Consider the following 17283-nt stretch of genomic DNA (forward strand, 5'->3'; position numbering starts at 1 on the left):
GCGCGCAGTAGGGTCTGGAGTACCCGAAACTCTACCCGAAGATTGGTGCCCACTTCGCGCGAACCGACTGTGTTCCTCTCCAGACTCCAGGGCGCTCCCGAATTGGGGCGTCCTTATGAGCCCTCTCCTTTCCCGATCGCGAGATAGGGCAGGGATTGTGTATCTGCACCCCCCTCCTCCCCATTACTCAACCGAAGTTTAGTTTGTCCCTCGGGCGCAGGACTTCGGGAACCTTGGAGCGAGGAGACCCTGAGGCGCGAGGGGGAAGAGCTAGACTGAGACGAGGACTGAACCTCAGGTTCGCGGGCGCCCGAGCCCAGCGGAGGGAGTGCGGGCCCCGGGATCCCCATTCCGGGCTCTGGGGCTCGGGTGGGGAGGCTGCATCCCAGCCTGGGGAGATGGACCTGGTGCGAAAAGTTTGGGCGCCGCTGTCGGCAAGTGCCTGAGAGGTGGAGGCGAGCTTCTGCCGGGCCAGGCTGCTGCGGACGAGGACCCCCCCTCTCACTCCCGGCTCAGCTCGGCCACCTCGCCAGGAGCCTGGGGTACGGCCCCCTCCCCCAGGTCGGGGAGCCCAGGGGTCCCGGGGACTGGCCTTGCCCGGAGCCCGGCGGGGCAGGCCCGCGCCTCCCGAGGCCAGGGGAGGGTTGCAGCGTGCTGGGTAAGCGGCGGCCCCTCCCCTCCCCCCGGCTGGAGCTGAACTCGGATCCCAGGCCGGTCCCCGCTCGCCGCCCGCCCCGGGATCTGCGGCGCCACGGCCGCCGCCGCCTCCCCGCGGAGTGACGCACCCTGCAGCCAACCCGGGCAGCCGAGGGGGAGGTCCAGGAGGGGTCCTGGGCGGAGCCGGGCCGCCCCCTTATCCCACGGGCTCGGGGCCGCTTCTCCCGAAAACTTCAGCCCTAATTGTCCTGGGAATGTCCGAGGTAGAGAAAGGGAGCGAGGGAGCAAGCGAGAGGCTGGAGGATCGGGGCCCTTTGTGGAGGATCGGGGTGGCGGGAGAGCTGCCCCTCCCCCCCAAAGCCCCAAACCCGTCATGTTCCCAAACCTTTCCTTGGTCCTCTTCTCCGCGCCCCGCGAGCCCGGGATCCAGGGGATGGAGAACTCGGGGCGGAGGAGCGCCGAGCCAGGCGGCGAGCGGGAGGGAGGCCTGGCCGCGGGCGGGAGGCGGACCGGCGTGGGGCTGGCTCTTCCCCACTCGCTTATTTTTTTTTTTAATGGGTGTGGGGGTGGGCTGCTTTCTGGTAGCTCTTAAAGAAACGAAGAAACACTCAAGAAACGGGACTTCCTCCTCCCAAATCCCGCCACGGGACTCCCTCCCCCCGCGGGCCGGCGCGCCTAGCGCCGGAGTTGGGAAGTTCGCCGCGCGCCTGCAGCCCGGGTCCCCAGGCCCCGCCGCCCGGCCCCACCCCCCACCCGGGGAGGTTTAATTCCGGGGAGGGCATGCTAATTTGGGTCGGCCCAGCCCGGGATGGGGGGGCCGAGGGAGGGAGGGGGGCTCAGGCCGGGGCGCCTGGTGCGCAGAGGCGAGGAGGCAGGCCCCCGGCGGCCCGGCCGTGGAGTCCCTGGCGGTCGCGAAGAGGGTTAACCCAGTGTCGGGCGGCGCGGCGCGCAGAGCCAGCCCCGCGGCCGGCTTATTGGGCCAGCGCGCGGAGAGACAGGGGTCTGCAGCAAATCACGAACTAATTGATTAAGGCGAGCGGGTTTGAATAGCGCTGGCCCGGTGCCAATCGCCTTTCAAAGAGCCCCTCTATGATTAATCGCAATGCATTATTGATAATCATAATTATAGCAGGACACATGCGCGCTGCGCCCGGGGCCGGGGAGCCGGGGAGGGGGCGGGCGGGCCGGCGGGCGGGGGGAGCCGCCGCCGCCGCCGCCGCTCGATTTCCGTAATTTTGAGAAGATTTTTTTTTAGTAATTTTTTATTCTGCCCCAGCTGATGTTTGAGCCAGCATGTCGCGGAGGAAGCAAGCGAAGCCTCAACATTTCCAATCCGACCCCGAAGTGGCCTCGCTCCCCCGGCGAGATGGTAAGTGCTCCGGACCGTGCCGCGGACACACACACGCGCACACACGCACTCGCACTCACACTCACGCGCACTCGCACCCACGCACACGCGGCTGACCCCTGCGCCCACCGCCCGGCCGCGGCGCCGCCGCCGCCGCGTCCCGAATCGCCTTTTCGACTTCGCGATTTTTATTTTTCTTTTTAATTTTCAATTTGCCTTTGCTGGGCTTCCCCCCTTGCAACGGGGGAAAGCAAACACTTCTCCCGGCAGGATCTTTCCGGAGTTGTTGGGTCCTCCTATGGGGAGGAAAGAGGGCACGCCGGCCTTGCTTCTCCGTCCCGGCTTTTCCGGGGAGCGGAGCCCGGAACCCGCCAAGCTGCGGCAGGGGCCCGGGTGCCCGGCGGGACGCGGGTGCGGGCAGAGGCCGTCGGCCCCTGCCTGCGCGGGGCTCCACGCGCTTCCCGGCCCGCGCCCGGGGCCCCGGCCTGGCCTCCGCCGCCCTGGCCCTGCTGCCTGAGGGAAGGAAGTTTACTTTGTGCTCTGGGCTCAACTCGGAACGTGGGGGGAGCTCCCTGCGCCGCGCTCCCCCTCCCCCCAACACTCCCACTCCTCCTGGGCCCGCACCGCGGAATGGGGTGCCTTTGGGAGTTCGGAGCTGCAAGAAGATGGGGACCTGTGTTGGGGCGCCCGTGCCTGACACACCAGGGTGGAGGCCGGAGTGGAGAGTGCTCTTTGCAGCAGGATGCTCCCCAGACTGAGTGCCGGCAGACGGGGGAAGTGTCGGGGTCCGGCTACCCAAGTTTATCCCAGCATCTCTTCTCCCAACACATGCATCCCCCGCGCCCCCAAGAAATCTTTAAACTCGGTTGGCTCCCGCTGAGGATCGTGGTACCTTGTACTTCCAGGAGTAGTAAGGGTCGTTTTCTCAGAGCTGGGGTGCTATCTAGCCACGAGAGAATCCCCCTAAAACAGAGGCACTAGCTTCTTACGATGAAGACGACAGCTGAGGGGTCCCGAAGGGAACGAACAAGTCCAGAACAAAGTTTGTGTTAGGGAGCTAAGGCCGAGAGTGGAAGAGATCCGGGCAGGGAATCGGGGGTACAGAGGGAGGACACCTCGAATCCTTCCTTATTCCTAAAGGTGTTTCACTTTAGGGGCCTCCGAGCTCCCAGGCCCAGGGCCAGAGGCGATGGAGCGGCGCTCGGGCTGGGTTCCCCGGGCACAATGCTCGCCCCTCGGCTGCGGAAGGACGAGGGGCAACCTCCAAGCGGTCTCCGCGACTCGGGATGCCTCTCGGGATGCTCCAGTCCCGGGCATCATTTTGGGGTGTGGAGGAGGGAACTGGACCCCGATAGGGCTCCGAAGCGTGCCCTTTGGTCGGCACCTCTGTCCCCTAAACTCTGCGGCCGCCCGGACCTCAAGGTCCCCGGGGTCCTTCCTGAGAGGCCTGCTTCTCAGCAGAGCTGGGGCGCAGGGACCCGCGCAGAACCCAGGCAGAGAAGCGAAGGGACTCCCACCCCCTAAACCCCGACTGTCCTGAAAGGGGACTCCTGGCGTGGGGGGTCCCTTAAGAAATTGGGGAGAACAGAGACCGATTAAGGAATTTGTTTACAATATTTGCTCCCTCCACCCCAGTACTTTCTGGAGCTTCAAGCCTTACCCAGAGCCTCTGCGATTTCTCAGTCCGCTGAGAAGAACCCCTGATCCCCGCTTTCCATCCCAGGCGAGACCGGGTAGTCGAGGTACAGTGAGGTGAAATTACCCAAGGCCGCTGCCTCGGTATTTTTCTGGGTTTTCTCAGCTGGTCTCTTCTGCATCTCACTCCCACACCCATCTTTCCTAAAGTTTCTGGTGAGACCTTCATCACAGTAATACTGTTAAAGTTAACAGTTTGTAGAGGACCAAACCTCATGGGAGGAGAGACAAGAGTTTTTTAAGTCTTTTTTTTTTTAAAATAAATGTGTACTGATTTTCTATATTTTCAAAAAAGAAAAAATAAAGGCTCGGGCTTCCCAGAGAATTGATGCTTGCTAGATCTTTGCCTTTTTCCTGTCGCCTTCTGAATCCAGAGTTTTTAATAGTTAAGGCTTCTCATAAAGCGATAGCATAAAAGGAGTTCACTACCTCTGACCATTATTATTTATTAGGACTGTTTTTTTTTTTTTAGTTTATTTGAGCTTTGAGGTAAGTTAGTTAAGTCACTGAATCAAGTTTCCTTTCTTTTTTCCCTTTCTTTTACTTTTTTCCTTCCTTCCTTCCTTTCTTTTTTCTTTCTTTTTTACCCCCAAAAGCTGGTGGTTCATTGTCCTAAGAGGCAGTAAACTGTTAGGGGCACCGTAGGAAACACTCCCCTCCCAGCCCCCTTTCTCACCTCTCCCTAACCCCCTCCTTTTCTCCAGTTGTAATGGTTTTAGATTATGACTGTTTTTACATGGTTGAACAATAAGTTTAGGAGAAGCTGCCTAGAGGGTAGATTTTGTAATAGGGTTACAGGATTTAGTATGTTGTAATAATATTAGTACACAACTAATCCTCCTCCATGTCTGATTTACAGGAGGGCCTTACACACTCCAGTTCTTTTTATTTGGGAATAGTTGTGAGATACAGAGAACTGAGAGATCATGACTTGTCTCCAAGTTACCTTTAAAAAGTCACCACCTTTCATGCAGTATATTCAGCAACCCATTCTTCTATCCACCCAGAAAATACACTTCAAAGAGTTGTCTGTCGGGTTCTGTTTTTTGATTTGCGGGTTTGTTTGTTTGTTTGTTTTAATATACACAAAATTGTTAAATTTTTAGAAGATACACCTTTCCTTAAACAATGTGGTTACTTTTTTTTTCTATCTTGAGATGGGCTTACAATATGGCAAATGAAATGTTGAACATACCAAGTGAAATCTAGTCGGCGGTGCCCCCAGCAGATGCTGCCACCTCCAATTTCGTGACCTCGGCCCAGAGTGGGACCTAGAAAAGTTTGTAGACCCCAGTTACCAGAGCCCTAAAGGAGCGACTCCCAAGGCTGGGAGCAGCCAGGCTTGCCGTGCCGCATGTCACGCCTGTGTGTGTTTAAGTGTGTGCGCGCATACAAAGAAAATCCCAGCCAGGCTCAGCAGCCCCCGAGGATAACTTCATCGGAACAAGTTCAAGAAAACAAGATTATTTGGTCAGTCTTATGATGTTCATATTTTAATTCTACTTTTGGTGCAGCTATAAAACCCTAAAATAAACTGGGGGATTTTTCTGTTTCCTATGAAACCAAGATTTTGGCACCTTACTTGTCTCTTAAGTGATATTCAACAAGTCTCGAATTACTTGTAGAAAGATGAGTGCCATTGGGAAAATTATTTACTGAGATAAATAATTCTGAGGAACGGACACATTAGAATCTACTGATTTTATATGTGGGTTCTTTACTAGAGATTTGGATTTCAGAGGGGTGTGTGTGTGTGTGTGTGTGTGTGTGTGTGTTGGGTTTTTCTTCTTTGGGTGGTGTTTTTAAGATTCCTGGAACTACATGGATGGCCCACTCAGACTCCATTCATCTATTAAGAAAGGATTTCGGTGCCCAGCTTTTTCAAGGAAAAGATCATATTGGAAGAAAGATAAAAGCATCATGAACTGGAGATAACACCCTGCCTGTCATATAAAGTATCATAAAAATTCCTTTTATTTATATTAATAATGAAATTCTATTATTTACCAGAGTAATTTACTCATTGTGAGCAGCTTAATGGCAACACATTGATTTCTGGGCCCAAAGGTTAGAGAGAACTGTAATTAATTGCTTTTTTTGAAAAACCGACACCTGCACGATAAGGCAGTTGGAAAGTACTCATGTTTAATCAGGCCTATTTTAAGTTTGTGGCATAATGGAAGATTCTGGTTGAGAAAATGCAAACTGTTTGAGGGGGGATTTGCTGCAGGCTGTACATACTTCCAAAAATGTGACAAACACAAACAAGCGAAGGGTGGATGGACACGAGAAAGCGTGTGTTAAAGTGGATTTGTGATACCGAATGTTTTGTGATTTATTTTACATCCAGGTTCACCTATGGTTTATAGGCACGAGTGCCAATTTATAGGTTATTCTTTGGGGACTTTATTTCATTTCTTTCTACTTTCGCAGGTAGCAAGTTGTCTTGACCCACAGTCCTTTAGAAAGCAGAAACCCAAATTTTTAACGCAGAGATCTTACCAAAAAGCTGGGGGAGACTTAGACCAGCAGTTCAGTTTTTTTGAAATTGGGAAAAGCCAAACTCAGGGGAGTAACCAGAACTAATTCCTTCTGTAGACTTAATTCGGTTTTTCTAAGGTACCTCCTGATACAGCTAGCCCAGTCTTCCCAAATATTCTTAGATTACCAAAACGGCAGTCATTGAGCAGTTGAACGAAGGCGATGGTAAATTATCCCAAGAACCAGCACCCCTCCCCCTCCAAAAGAAAAAAAGTCGGTGTGCCAGGCTTTGGAAAACCTAGATGTGTCGAGCTGTTTTAACCTTTGCTAGCCTCCTCCCATGCAGAGGTGACAAGGTCCAGATCATAATATGTCCTTCAGAATCTTCCCAGTGACCCCCAAATTGAGTCTTGCTAGTCACTTAGCAGGAAGTTCGAAGTTTATTTTAGTTTCACCTTATCAGCTTGGCTTCTTTTCCTAACCTTATTCCCCTGTCACCCTCAGATGCCAGACCCCCAAAGGGGAAGATTGACAGGTAGTTCCCATAGCTCAGTTTTACCCTCAAACAACAGGGATTTAGTTTCTTGTGCCTTTGCCAATGTTTATGTAGTCAAAGTTTAGATCTCGCCTTAAGCAGTCTCTTTTACGCGTCACTGGAAGAGGAAAGCCACAAAGAAGTTTTTGAACAAACCCTTGCAACTGGAACCCCATCTAGTGTTCAGTTTGATTCATCCAAGGGGAAGACATTTTCCCCTTTCATTTATTGTGTACATTAGGTGGGCTGGTATCACGATTTTCAAAGGACTGTCTTGTCCGTGTTGTTATTTTTTCAGAGATTTTCCCTTGTATTCTTCCCCTCGAGAATACGCTAATCCCAGTCAGAACAGTGAGGGGACTTGAAGGGGGCCAGTAAAATGTGTCATGTGGTTGCATACCCCATAGAGGAAACTTAAGACATTACAGAAAATATGCAGAGCATATGTGGCGGTGTTGAAAATTGCTTTGGAATCTTAAGCTGGACATTCGGATGCAGGTTTTTCCCAGGTCTGTGAAAGAGAAAGAAAACAAGAGAAAAGACCAATCAATCAAAAATGTTTGTGATAGCCTTTCGAAATTGGTCTACAAAAAGGAACAGCCAGTTAAAATGATAGGTTCCAAAATCACAGTCTTGAGAGGTTTTATTAAAAATGTTAATGTGATCTGAAGATAATGGGAAGTAAAGTGAAGGGTCTTTCCGGGGAGCTCCAAAAAAGAAAACTCAACGTGGTACAGTAGGGCTGTTGTGTTGTTTTGTTTTGGTTTGTTTTCCTGGCTGGCTAAACCTTTCAGTGTGGGGCATAGTTGTATTTTTGTTTTCTCAGCAGACAGATACACTGGAACACTTCAATTTTCTGTCTCCTGTTCTGCAATGTTTAGTTCAGATGATGAAAACTGACACATTTGAAATGGGCATGAAGAACCTAAACAGTACAATCGGAACTAAAACATCTGGGATTTTCATATACATTGGCTGGAGCTATAAGATCACCTCCTCTCCTGACCCAGAGTGGGGAAAAGAAACCCAGAAAATTCCAAATATCTTTTTGTGTGTACATACTTAGAAAACCACTACTTCTTAAATTTTTCTATATGACCACGATTACAAAATTAATTTGTATGCAAAATCCATAGAAGAGGAACTGGAATCTTGTTTTCACCATAGCACAGGGAACAAGGCAACTGTATTTACTATAAGGGGGTCACCAGTTGCAATCCTGTGTAACAGATTACTGAGAGAGATGCAAGATAGCAAATGGTCAGAAAAATGAATTAGAACATGTGTGTGTGTGTGTGTGTGTGTGTGTGTGTGTGTGTGTGTATATATCTTATTACAACTTAAAATATTTCCTTTGGTAGTTAAAGATTCAAACTAGTCCTCATGTTTTGTCTTTTTTTTTTTAATATATAAAGCTGTTTCATTGGAATTCTGTTCAGAAGGCAGATTTAAAGTTAAGAATTATTATAGTGTAGCGACACCTGCTTTTGAAATAAATCAAAAATAGATATCGGGGTTTTTTTTTGGTGTTCATAAACATCAGGAAATTAAATTAGTTGACTCTACAGTGAGATCAAATGTCAGCTTATTAAAATGTGAAAATCTAAGCTAAAATATGGGCAGCTTTTTTTAAACACAGTCTCTTTCTTAGAAGGCAGACACTTATTTTTAAATGCCTATATTTTCCATCCAGTTAGCACAACCCTAAATATAAAACTGTTCAGGTCGAAAAACTTGAAAATTCTCAAGTGAGTCTTGAAACAGCACAAATGCAGAGTTGGAGCACAGGAAAGTAATAATCAGCTAAATCCTGTAAAGTAACCTTTTTATTTTCTCTCTATATTATGAGAATATCAGATGTTTGCAAGTTATAAAGAATTAAAAAATGCCCTTTAATCGTGAGCACAGATGTGCTAAATATTTGAAGCAACTGCATTGTAATGTGTACAATTGATGAAGTCAGTTTTCTGATTTCCCTTGCTAGTTATTTAGTTCTGAATCTGTCATTATTTGTCTAAGCCCAGCTGACCAAGCAAAACTGTGTTTTAAAGTGGCTTTATGTTTTGATAAATGTGAGCTGGTTGAAAAGTATTTTCCACTGAATGCAGAGCTTAATAGAACATGCTGACATAATAGTTTTAATGCATTTTGTTGAAAATGTGTGAACAAACAGAATAGCTTTTGTTCCTTCATAATTGGCTGTAAAAGTAGATGGAAACATAACCATTACATATGGAAATGTGCAAAGAGAAAGAAATAACATTTCGGTTGAATATATTAGGAATTGCATTTCCTAGTTTAAAATAAGCATCTGAAATGGATGCATCATTTAAAATTGGTTGTCAAAATAAGAAACTTTAAACAGAATTTTTGTCACATTATTTTCATCCCAAGTTAAGCAACATAACTTTAGCGTATTTTGTTTACATTATTTTAAAGCAGGGAGAGAGACAGAAAGGGCTTAAAACAGCACCTTGAATGTGCAGAGGAATCCTGTGCCAATTAGAATGATTAAACATTAAATTAAAACTGAATCATTATTGGTATTTTCTGCTCCAACCAAGATTTGTTTGGTATTGTTAATGCATTTTGCACTATACCCTTGCGGAGATTAAAAGATGGGTATTAGGAAAGCTAGCTTGTTAAGTATAACTTAGCTACTCAAATAACCCTCCCAGTGAATAAAGTGCGCATACATTTGGCATACTTTAACAGGGCTTCTAATCAACTGTGGTATCACTCAAGGCAAACAGAGTTAAGGAATTTTCAGAAGTTAGTATTTGGGTATTAATTATATTTTCTGGAATGCAAAACTACTCAAGCTTTTCTTTTTCCTTTTTTTTTTTTTTTTTGATGTTTACTACAAAGAGGCAAATGGCAGGCTCTTTTGAGTCAACTCTAAGTTTACTGAAAAAGCAGCATTTTGATTTTGCGTTTATTCATATTTGCAATTAGTTTTTTTTTTTCCCCCTGCAAGTTTTCTGGGAGATTCAATTTGGAAGTCATGGAAACTAACTATTATCTGATTCAGTTCTGCAGAAAAGCACACAGGGAGGTAATCCTTGAATTAAACAGTTTTTTTTTTTTTTTTTTCACAGCCTTCGGAGATGACCACACACCATTTGTACAACAGAAGTTGGTGTTCCCCATGCTGGGCAAACAATGGGACGCCATCCTGTCTTTGAATAGGATGTTAGCTTGGAGTTGGAGATTTTTATGTTTAAAATGGATCTTAGTGAGAAGAAATCTGAGCAACCAGTGGAAACAAACACGAAATAAAGGGATTTTATAATGAAAGGTTCAGGACAATCTGTTAAACAATTGATAACAGTTAAGAGCAAACTGTTTTTAAAGGCATTCAGACAAGGAGAATTGCAAAGCATTTCCAAACTGGAAACCAAGAATTATTCTTCACTTCCCCTTAACTGCACATCTTTCTTTAAGTTGATGTTTAATCAGAAACGTAAATCCTGTGCCAGTTTTTATACGTAGAAAGAGCACTTTTGTTGAAATATTTAGAGGCATAATGTTGCCATTTGGAGCATAGTGGCATATATTCCTTGATTAGCGGGATGGTAGCCACAGTCGCATTCTTTAATTTTAAAAATAAACATGCCACAGGGTGATATATAGGTGCCAGGCAGGCCTTGTAACGGATTATGATCATTGTGTTTCTCCCGTGTGTGTGTGTGTGTGTGTGTGTGTGTGTTGCACGTTGCTTTCTCTTGTATTCAGCTGAGTCTTGAGTGGTCTGGAGGATTTCTTACTGATGTGGCTAAAGTGTGCTTGTCACGGATCAGACGTAGCTCAGGTTCTAGGTAGGGACTGGAGGTGATTTTCAAGTTGTCAGTCTTCAGCTTGGTGATATGCATTTTTTTTTCCCCCTTGTCAACCACTGATTGGAACCTGAATGACTACAAATTAGTTTAGTGACAGAACAAACTGTCACAGATATCTCTGAATCAGTTGAAAATGAATAAGGTTGACAGAAACTCAAGAGCCTAATAAGTCCTCAGGATGGTGGCTGGACCGTCTCTGGATGAGTAGACAATAACGTGTATAAAATATTGGAAATCAATATTTTGCTATGGAATTTCATTATGCACCAATGTCTGCAGTTCGCAGTATTTTATATCTTGATGGATTACCTGAAGGTCCTGGCTCTCGGAGATACCAGATTGATAGGAAGTCCTCCAACAGCCTAAAAATTTTAATCATGATTGTTCTTAGGGAATATTGATTGTTTTTCAGGGGCCACAGTTTTGAGTTTCGCAGGGAGAAAAGAGTTGATCAACCCCTTTCTCTCTTTTTTTGAAGTCATGGATGTCTGGGTGTCCTGGCTTACTCGCTAACCCTGCTCCTTTGGACGTTTGCAGGAGACACAGAGAAGGGTCAACCCAGCCGCACCACTAAGAGCAAGGATGCCCACGTCTGCGGCCGGTGCTGCGCCGAGTTCTTTGAATTGTCAGATCTCCTGCTCCACAAGAAGAACTGTACTAAAAACCAACTCGTTTTAATTGTAAATGAAAGTCCAGCGTCCCCACCTGAAACCTTCTCCCCCAGCCCGGCTCCGGATCATCCCGAGGAACAGATGAACAACACAGCTAACAAAACAGAGCAAGGAGACTGCAGTGACCTGGCGGAACCCCACGGACCGGACAGGGAAGAGTCCATGGAGGTGGAGGCCCCGGTGGCCAACAAAGGCGCCAGCGGCCCCCTGAGCAGCGGTGGCGACAACAGTGCCCCCCCAAGCTGCAGCAGCGGCAGCTCCTGCCCAGGTACCTCAGCGATCACAACCTCTCTACCTCAACTCGGGGACCTGACAACACTGGGCAACTTCTCCGTGATCAACAGCAACGTCATCATCGAGAACCTCCAGAGCACCAAGGTGGCGGTGGCCCAGTTCTCCCAGGAAGCGAGGTGCAATGGGGCCTCCGGAGGCAAGCTGGCCGTCCCGGCCCTGATGGAGCAGCTCTTAGCTCTGCAGCAGCAGCAGATCCATCAGCTGCAACTGATCGAACAGATTCGTCACCAAATATTGCTGTTGGCTTCTCAGAACACAGACTTGCCAACATCTTCTAGTCCTTCTCCAGGTACTGTACGAACATCTGCCAACCCCTTGTCCACACTCAGCTCCCATTTATCTCAGCAGCTGGCGGCAGCAGCTGGGTTAGCACAGAGCCTCGCTAGCCAGTCTGCCAGCATCAGCGGTGTGAAACAGCTCCCCCCCATCCAGCTACCTCAGAGCAGTTCTGGCAACACCATCGGTCCACCCCACAGCGGCTCTTCCCCCAGCGTTCACATATTGGCGGCGGCAGTTCCCACCCCATCCGCGGAAAAAGTGGCTTCGAGCGCGGGCGCCTCCCATGCCCATGCCGGCAGCCCCGCAGTCTCGGCATCCTCCTCACCAGCTTTTGCAATAAGCAGTCTATTGAGTCCTGCATCTAATCCACTTCTACCTCAGCCGGCCCCTGCTAACTCGGTTTTCCCCAGCCCTTTGCCCAACATCGGAACGACGGCAGAGGATTTAAACCCCTTGTCTGCCTTGGCCCAGCAAAGAAAAAGCAAGCCACCCAATGTCACTGCCTTCGAAGCAAAAAGCGCTTCGGACGAGGCCTTCTTCAAACACAAGTGCAGGTTCTGTGCGAAGGTCTTCGGAAGCGACAGTGCCTTGCAGATCCACCTCCGTTCCCACACCGGAGAGAGGCCGTTCAAGTGCAACATCTGCGGGAACAGGTTCTCCACCAAGGGGAACCTCAAAGTCCACTTTCAGCGCCACAAAGAGAAGTACCCTCACATCCAGATGAACCCCTATCCCGTGCCCGAGCATTTGGACAACATCCCGACCAGTACCGGCATCCCCTACGGCATGTCCATTCCTCCAGAAAAGCCGGTCACCAGCTGGCTAGACACCAAACCGGTCCTGCCCACTCGGACCACTTCAGTCGGCCTGCCGTTGCCCCCGACCCTCCCGAGCCTCACCCCCTGCATCAAGACCGAAGAGCCAGCCCCCATCCCCATCAGCCATTCTGCCGCCAGCCCCCCGGGCTCCGTCAAAAGTGACTCCGGGGCTCCCGAGCCGGCCTCGAGAAACCCGGGTGGGCTCCCAGAGGAAGCGGAAGGTTCCACTGGGCCCCCCTCCAGTGGCAAAAGCGAAGAGAGCGGCGTGGTCCCCAGCTCAGCCCCGACCGTGAGCACTGGCGTGCTGAGCTCCCTAGCATCCGACGTTGGCCCAGGCAGTGCCTCGACTTTCACCAACCCTTTGTTGCCGCTCATGTCCGAGCAGTTCAAGGCAAAGTTCCCTTTTGGGGGACTCTTGGACTCGGCCCAGGCCTCAGAGACATCCAAGCTTCAGCAGCTGGTCGAAAACATTGACAAGAAGGCCACTGACCCCAATGAGTGTATCATCTGCCACCGGGTCCTCAGTTGTCAGAGCGCCTTGAAGATGCACTACCGCACCCACACCGGGGAGAGGCCCTTTAAGTGTAAGATCTGTGGCCGGGCTTTCACCACGAAAGGGAACCTGAAAACCCATTACAGCGTCCATCGTGCTATGCCCCCGCTCAGAGTCCAGCATTCCTGCCCCATCTGCCAGAAGAAGTTCACGAACGCTGTCGTCCTACAGCAGCACATCCGAATGCACATGGGGGGCCAGATCCCCAACACCCCGGTCCCTGACAGCTACCCCGAGTCCATGGAGTCGGACACGGGCTCCTTTGATGAGAAAAATTTTGATGACCTAGACAACTTCTCCGATGAAAACATGGAAGACTGTCCTGAGGGCAGCATCCCGGACACGCCCAAGTCCGCGGATGCGTCCCAAGACAGCCTGTCTTCCTCGCCTTTGCCTCTAGAGATGTCGAGCATCGCTGCTTTGGAAAATCAGATGAAGATGATCAATGCCGGCCTGGCAGAGCAGCTGCAGGCCAGCCTGAAGTCAGTGGAGAACGGGTCCGTCGAGGGGGACGTCCTGACCAACGATTCGTCCTCGGTGGGTGGTGACATGGAGAGCCAAAGTGCTGGCAGCCCGGCCATCTCAGAGTCTACCTCCTCCATGCAGGCTCTGTCCCCATCCAACAGCACCCAGGAATTCCACAAGTCACCCAGCGCCGAGGAGAAGCCGCAGAGAGCAGGGGCAAGCGACTTTGCCAATGGTCTGTCTCCCACCCCAGTGAACGGTGGGGCTTTGGATTTGACATCTAGTCACACAGAGAAAATCATCAAAGAAGATTCTTTGGGGATCCTCTTCCCTTTCAGAGACCGGGGTAAATTTAAAAACACTGCTTGCGACATTTGTGGCAAAACCTTTGCTTGTCAGAGTGCCTTGGACATTCACTACAGAAGTCATACCAAAGAGAGACCATTTATTTGCACAGTCTGCAATCGTGGCTTTTCCACCAAGGGTAATTTGAAGCAACACATGTTGACACATCAGATGCGAGATCTACCATCACAGCTCTTTGAGCCCAGTTCCAACCTTGGCCCCAATCAGAACTCGGCGGTGATTCCCGCCAACTCGTTGGCGTCTCTCATCAAGACAGAGGTCAACGGCTTCGTGCATGTGACTCCTCAGGACAGTAAGGACACCCCCACCAGTCACGTCCCTTCGGGGCCTCTGTCATCGTCCGCCACGTCCCCAGTTCTGCTCCCAGCTCTGCCCAGGAGGACCCCCAAACAGCACTACTGCAACACGTGTGGCAAGACCTTCTCCTCGTCGAGTGCCCTGCAGATTCACGAGAGAACTCACACTGGAGAGAAACCCTTTGCTTGCACTATTTGTGGGAGAGCTTTCACAACAAAAGGCAATCTTAAGGTACCTCCCTCCACCTGTACCTCACCCAGACCCACCCTAGCCGCCCTCTTTCTCTCTTGGCCGTTGACTGTTTGTAAGGTACATTCCCAGAGTCTTCAGTCCAGACAGTCAGGGAGAGAGTTCTCGAAAGGGAACCTGTTGCATGTGACTGATCTGGAGAAACATGGGTGCCCGTGCAGGTCAGGATCACGGCAGGGACTGGGGCAGGCTGCAGCTTGCTGAATGTCAGAGTGCATTGAATAATTTGGTACCTAAGCGAAGCGGCGGCCTAGTCCTGTTGACTCGCTAAGTGCACCAAATGAATTGCTTTACCTACCAAGTCAGACAGCACAGCGTTGCCATGGGGTATTGATTAAAGGCCTCCACGTGGCCTGTGTGCTGCCCGTATCACTTAATAATTACAGTTCTCCTCAGCGTTGGCATCTATTTTTTCATAACTCTGCAGTCCAGCGTGGCTTGTCTTTCTAAAAACGGTAACGTCACCGCTCGGCTAATGGGTATTATGATAATTGATCATACAGCATTTCCTACTGATATGTGTTGGAAAGAAAGCAAATATGCTTAAGTTCTAGAGCAACAGTTGAACACTCTTACTGTGTACATTTTTCTGTTGACAGAGTATTTCTCTAGAGATTGCGGCCAGTAATGTGAAATGAATAATTACTTTCTGGCTTTTTCTCTCCACGCGCAGGCCCTCCAATGGGCAATCAGTGAGGGGCACTTTCTTCCCATCTGAAAAGGACATTTATAGGGTAAAAGGTGTCAGATGCAATACTTACCATGGCAATGAGAGTGGACATAACAATTCTCACCCTGAAAGGAGCTATCTGTGACTGACTGACTGGCTTGCTTGAGGCCATTATAAGCTAAATACAGGTAATAAAAAAGGAGTAAGTAAGGCATCCTTGCCCAGGCAGAGGAAAGGCGGCCCAGGGCTACAGAGAGCAGACACCTTATTACCAGCGGACTGGAGCGGACAGCTCTTGTTACCTTTCCCACTGTCGGGCAGGTAATAAGAATAGACATTGCGGCCACTTGCCCTGTCGAGTGTTGGGATACGAGTTGAGACAGATTCAACTATTCAGCTTCTCCTTTCTTCTCTCTCCCCTTTTTTTCTCTCTCCTCTCCTCTCTTCCCCCATATCCCAGGTACACATGGGCACTCACATGTGGAACAGCACCCCTGCCCGCCGGGGTCGCCGGCTCTCCGTGGATGGCCCCATGACATTCCTAGGAGGCAATCCCGTCAAGTTCCCAGAAATGTTCCAGAAGGATTTGGCGGCCAGGTCAGGAAGTGGGGATCCTTCCAGTTTCTGGAATCAGTATGCAGCAGCGCTGTCCAATGGGCTGGCGATGAAGGCCAACGAGATCTCGGTCATTCAGAACGGCGGCATCCCTCCAATTCCTGGAAGCCTGGGCAGCGGGAGCAGCTCACCTATTAGTGGGCTGACGGGAAACCTGGAGAAGCTCCAGAACTCAGAACCCAGTGCGCCCCTGGCTGGCCTTGAGAAGATGGCAAGCAGCGAGAATGGAACCAACTTCCGTTTCACCCGCTTCGTGGAAGACAGCAAAGAGATCGTCACAAGTTAAATCCACCCTGGCTGGAGAAAGAGCATCCCCGTTCAGAATGAGACCCATGGTTGCCTCCTACTCCTCGCCCCATGCCCCCCACCTTCTGGTCCCCCCAGATCTCTGAACTACAACATTCTGAAGACATTCTTTTGTACCTTGTTCAACTTCTAGAGTTCTAAGAAAGCTTATTTATTAGTGATATAACCTGGCTTTGCAAACAGGATGCAAGCGTTAACTTTGGTCTTCTGTATTTTTGGACTAAATACTAATTGACTAGAGTCCTGTAAACTTGCTGTAACATTTATGGCAATTGCAAGTTGCCCTGCTAGGCGGTCTTAATCTGGCATTAACTTATTTTCTATATCCAGTTTAATATGAATCTGGTGTTGATGAAATGCCTCAGTGATGCATTAGATCTCTAATAAAATCTGTATATAAATGTACACTTTGATCCTGCTGGAAAATTTTATCAGCAAACACATTGTCTAATCTTTTGAAACAAATTTAAGGAAAGGACTGAAAGTACAGACTGAACTGTGTGGTTCTTTGAAAGGTTTGGGTTTTTTTGATTTTTGTTCTAAAATTCAATCTGCTTTTTTTTTTTTTTTTTTTTTTTTGTAGATTTAACCCTTTCCGTTTTGAACTGCTCTTTGTATCGTGCTTTTTACTTGAGTCGTCCTCAATGTTAATAAGTTTCTGTACAGTGATAAGCACGCAGAATTCTCTAGAGAAAATACAAGTGTTGTTTTGGTAGTTGAAACTAAGACGTAACATTTTGCCTTGTAGGTATATTCACAATAGAAAATGTGTGCTGGAATTTCACAATGCTGCTAAGTATAGCATCTTGAACAACCTTCAGTGGAGAAAATGTAGATGCTCTTGTATATACAGTAACAAATATCACTTTCATTAAAATGTACATATGTTCCTTACAAGAGCAAATGCTTCTTCTTGATCAAGAGAGCAGGTATAGTGTTTGCTTATTTTGTATTAGGTTATGGAAGAAAAAAATTGGACTGTTACATGCACTTTCTTGGAAAGTTGAAAGGAAAGGGGGGGGGTCCAATTTCTTTAACATTTAATACTTACTAACAACAGAGATACTGTAATTTTACTCAAGTAATCAAATACATTTTTTTTTTTGCAACAGATAAAACAAAATACTGTGTCTGTGTTTTTAGAG

General features: G+C 48.7%; 1 protein-coding gene across 2 annotated transcripts; it reads left to right on the plus strand.

Moving 5' to 3' along the window:
* The first annotated feature begins 208 nt into the window (after nt 1–208).
* On the plus strand, nt 209–16543 carry SALL1 (spalt like transcription factor 1). Of its 2 annotated transcripts, none has more exons than XM_081217524.1 (4): nt 209–298; nt 1934–2026; nt 11093–14529; nt 15678–16543. In XM_081217524.1, exons 2-4 carry the CDS (start codon nt 1951–1953, stop codon nt 16116–16118), a joined length of 3954 nt encoding a protein of 1317 aa, XP_081073650.1. In that variant the 5' UTR covers nt 209–298; nt 1934–1950; the 3' UTR covers nt 16119–16543. The 2 variants fall into 2 exon arrangements, with proteins under 2 accessions (XP_081073650.1, XP_081073651.1); XM_081217525.1 differs by lacking the exon at nt 209–298 and adding an exon at nt 305–542.
* The last annotated feature ends 740 nt before the right edge of the window (nt 16544–17283 follow it).

This window comes from Mesoplodon bidens (genome assembly GCF_964165515.1).
Source record: "Mesoplodon bidens genome assembly, chromosome: 18".
Lineage (NCBI taxonomy): Eukaryota > Metazoa > Chordata > Mammalia > Artiodactyla > Ziphiidae > Mesoplodon > Mesoplodon bidens.

What these genes read in the sequence shown, in the direction of transcription:
- SALL1 (XM_081217524.1), top strand. Translation starts at nt 1,951, where the DNA reads ATGTCGCGGAGGAAGCAAGCGAAGCCTCAACATTTCCAATCCGACCCC. An exon ending in CTCGCTCCCCCGGCGAGATG is followed by an intron (nt 2,027 to 11,092) that starts GTAAGTGCTCCG and finishes GGACGTTTGCAG; the next exon opens with GAGACACAGAGAAGGGTCAA. An exon ending in CAACAAAAGGCAATCTTAAG is followed by an intron (nt 14,530 to 15,677) that starts GTACCTCCCTCC and finishes CCCATATCCCAG; the next exon opens with GTACACATGGGCACTCACAT.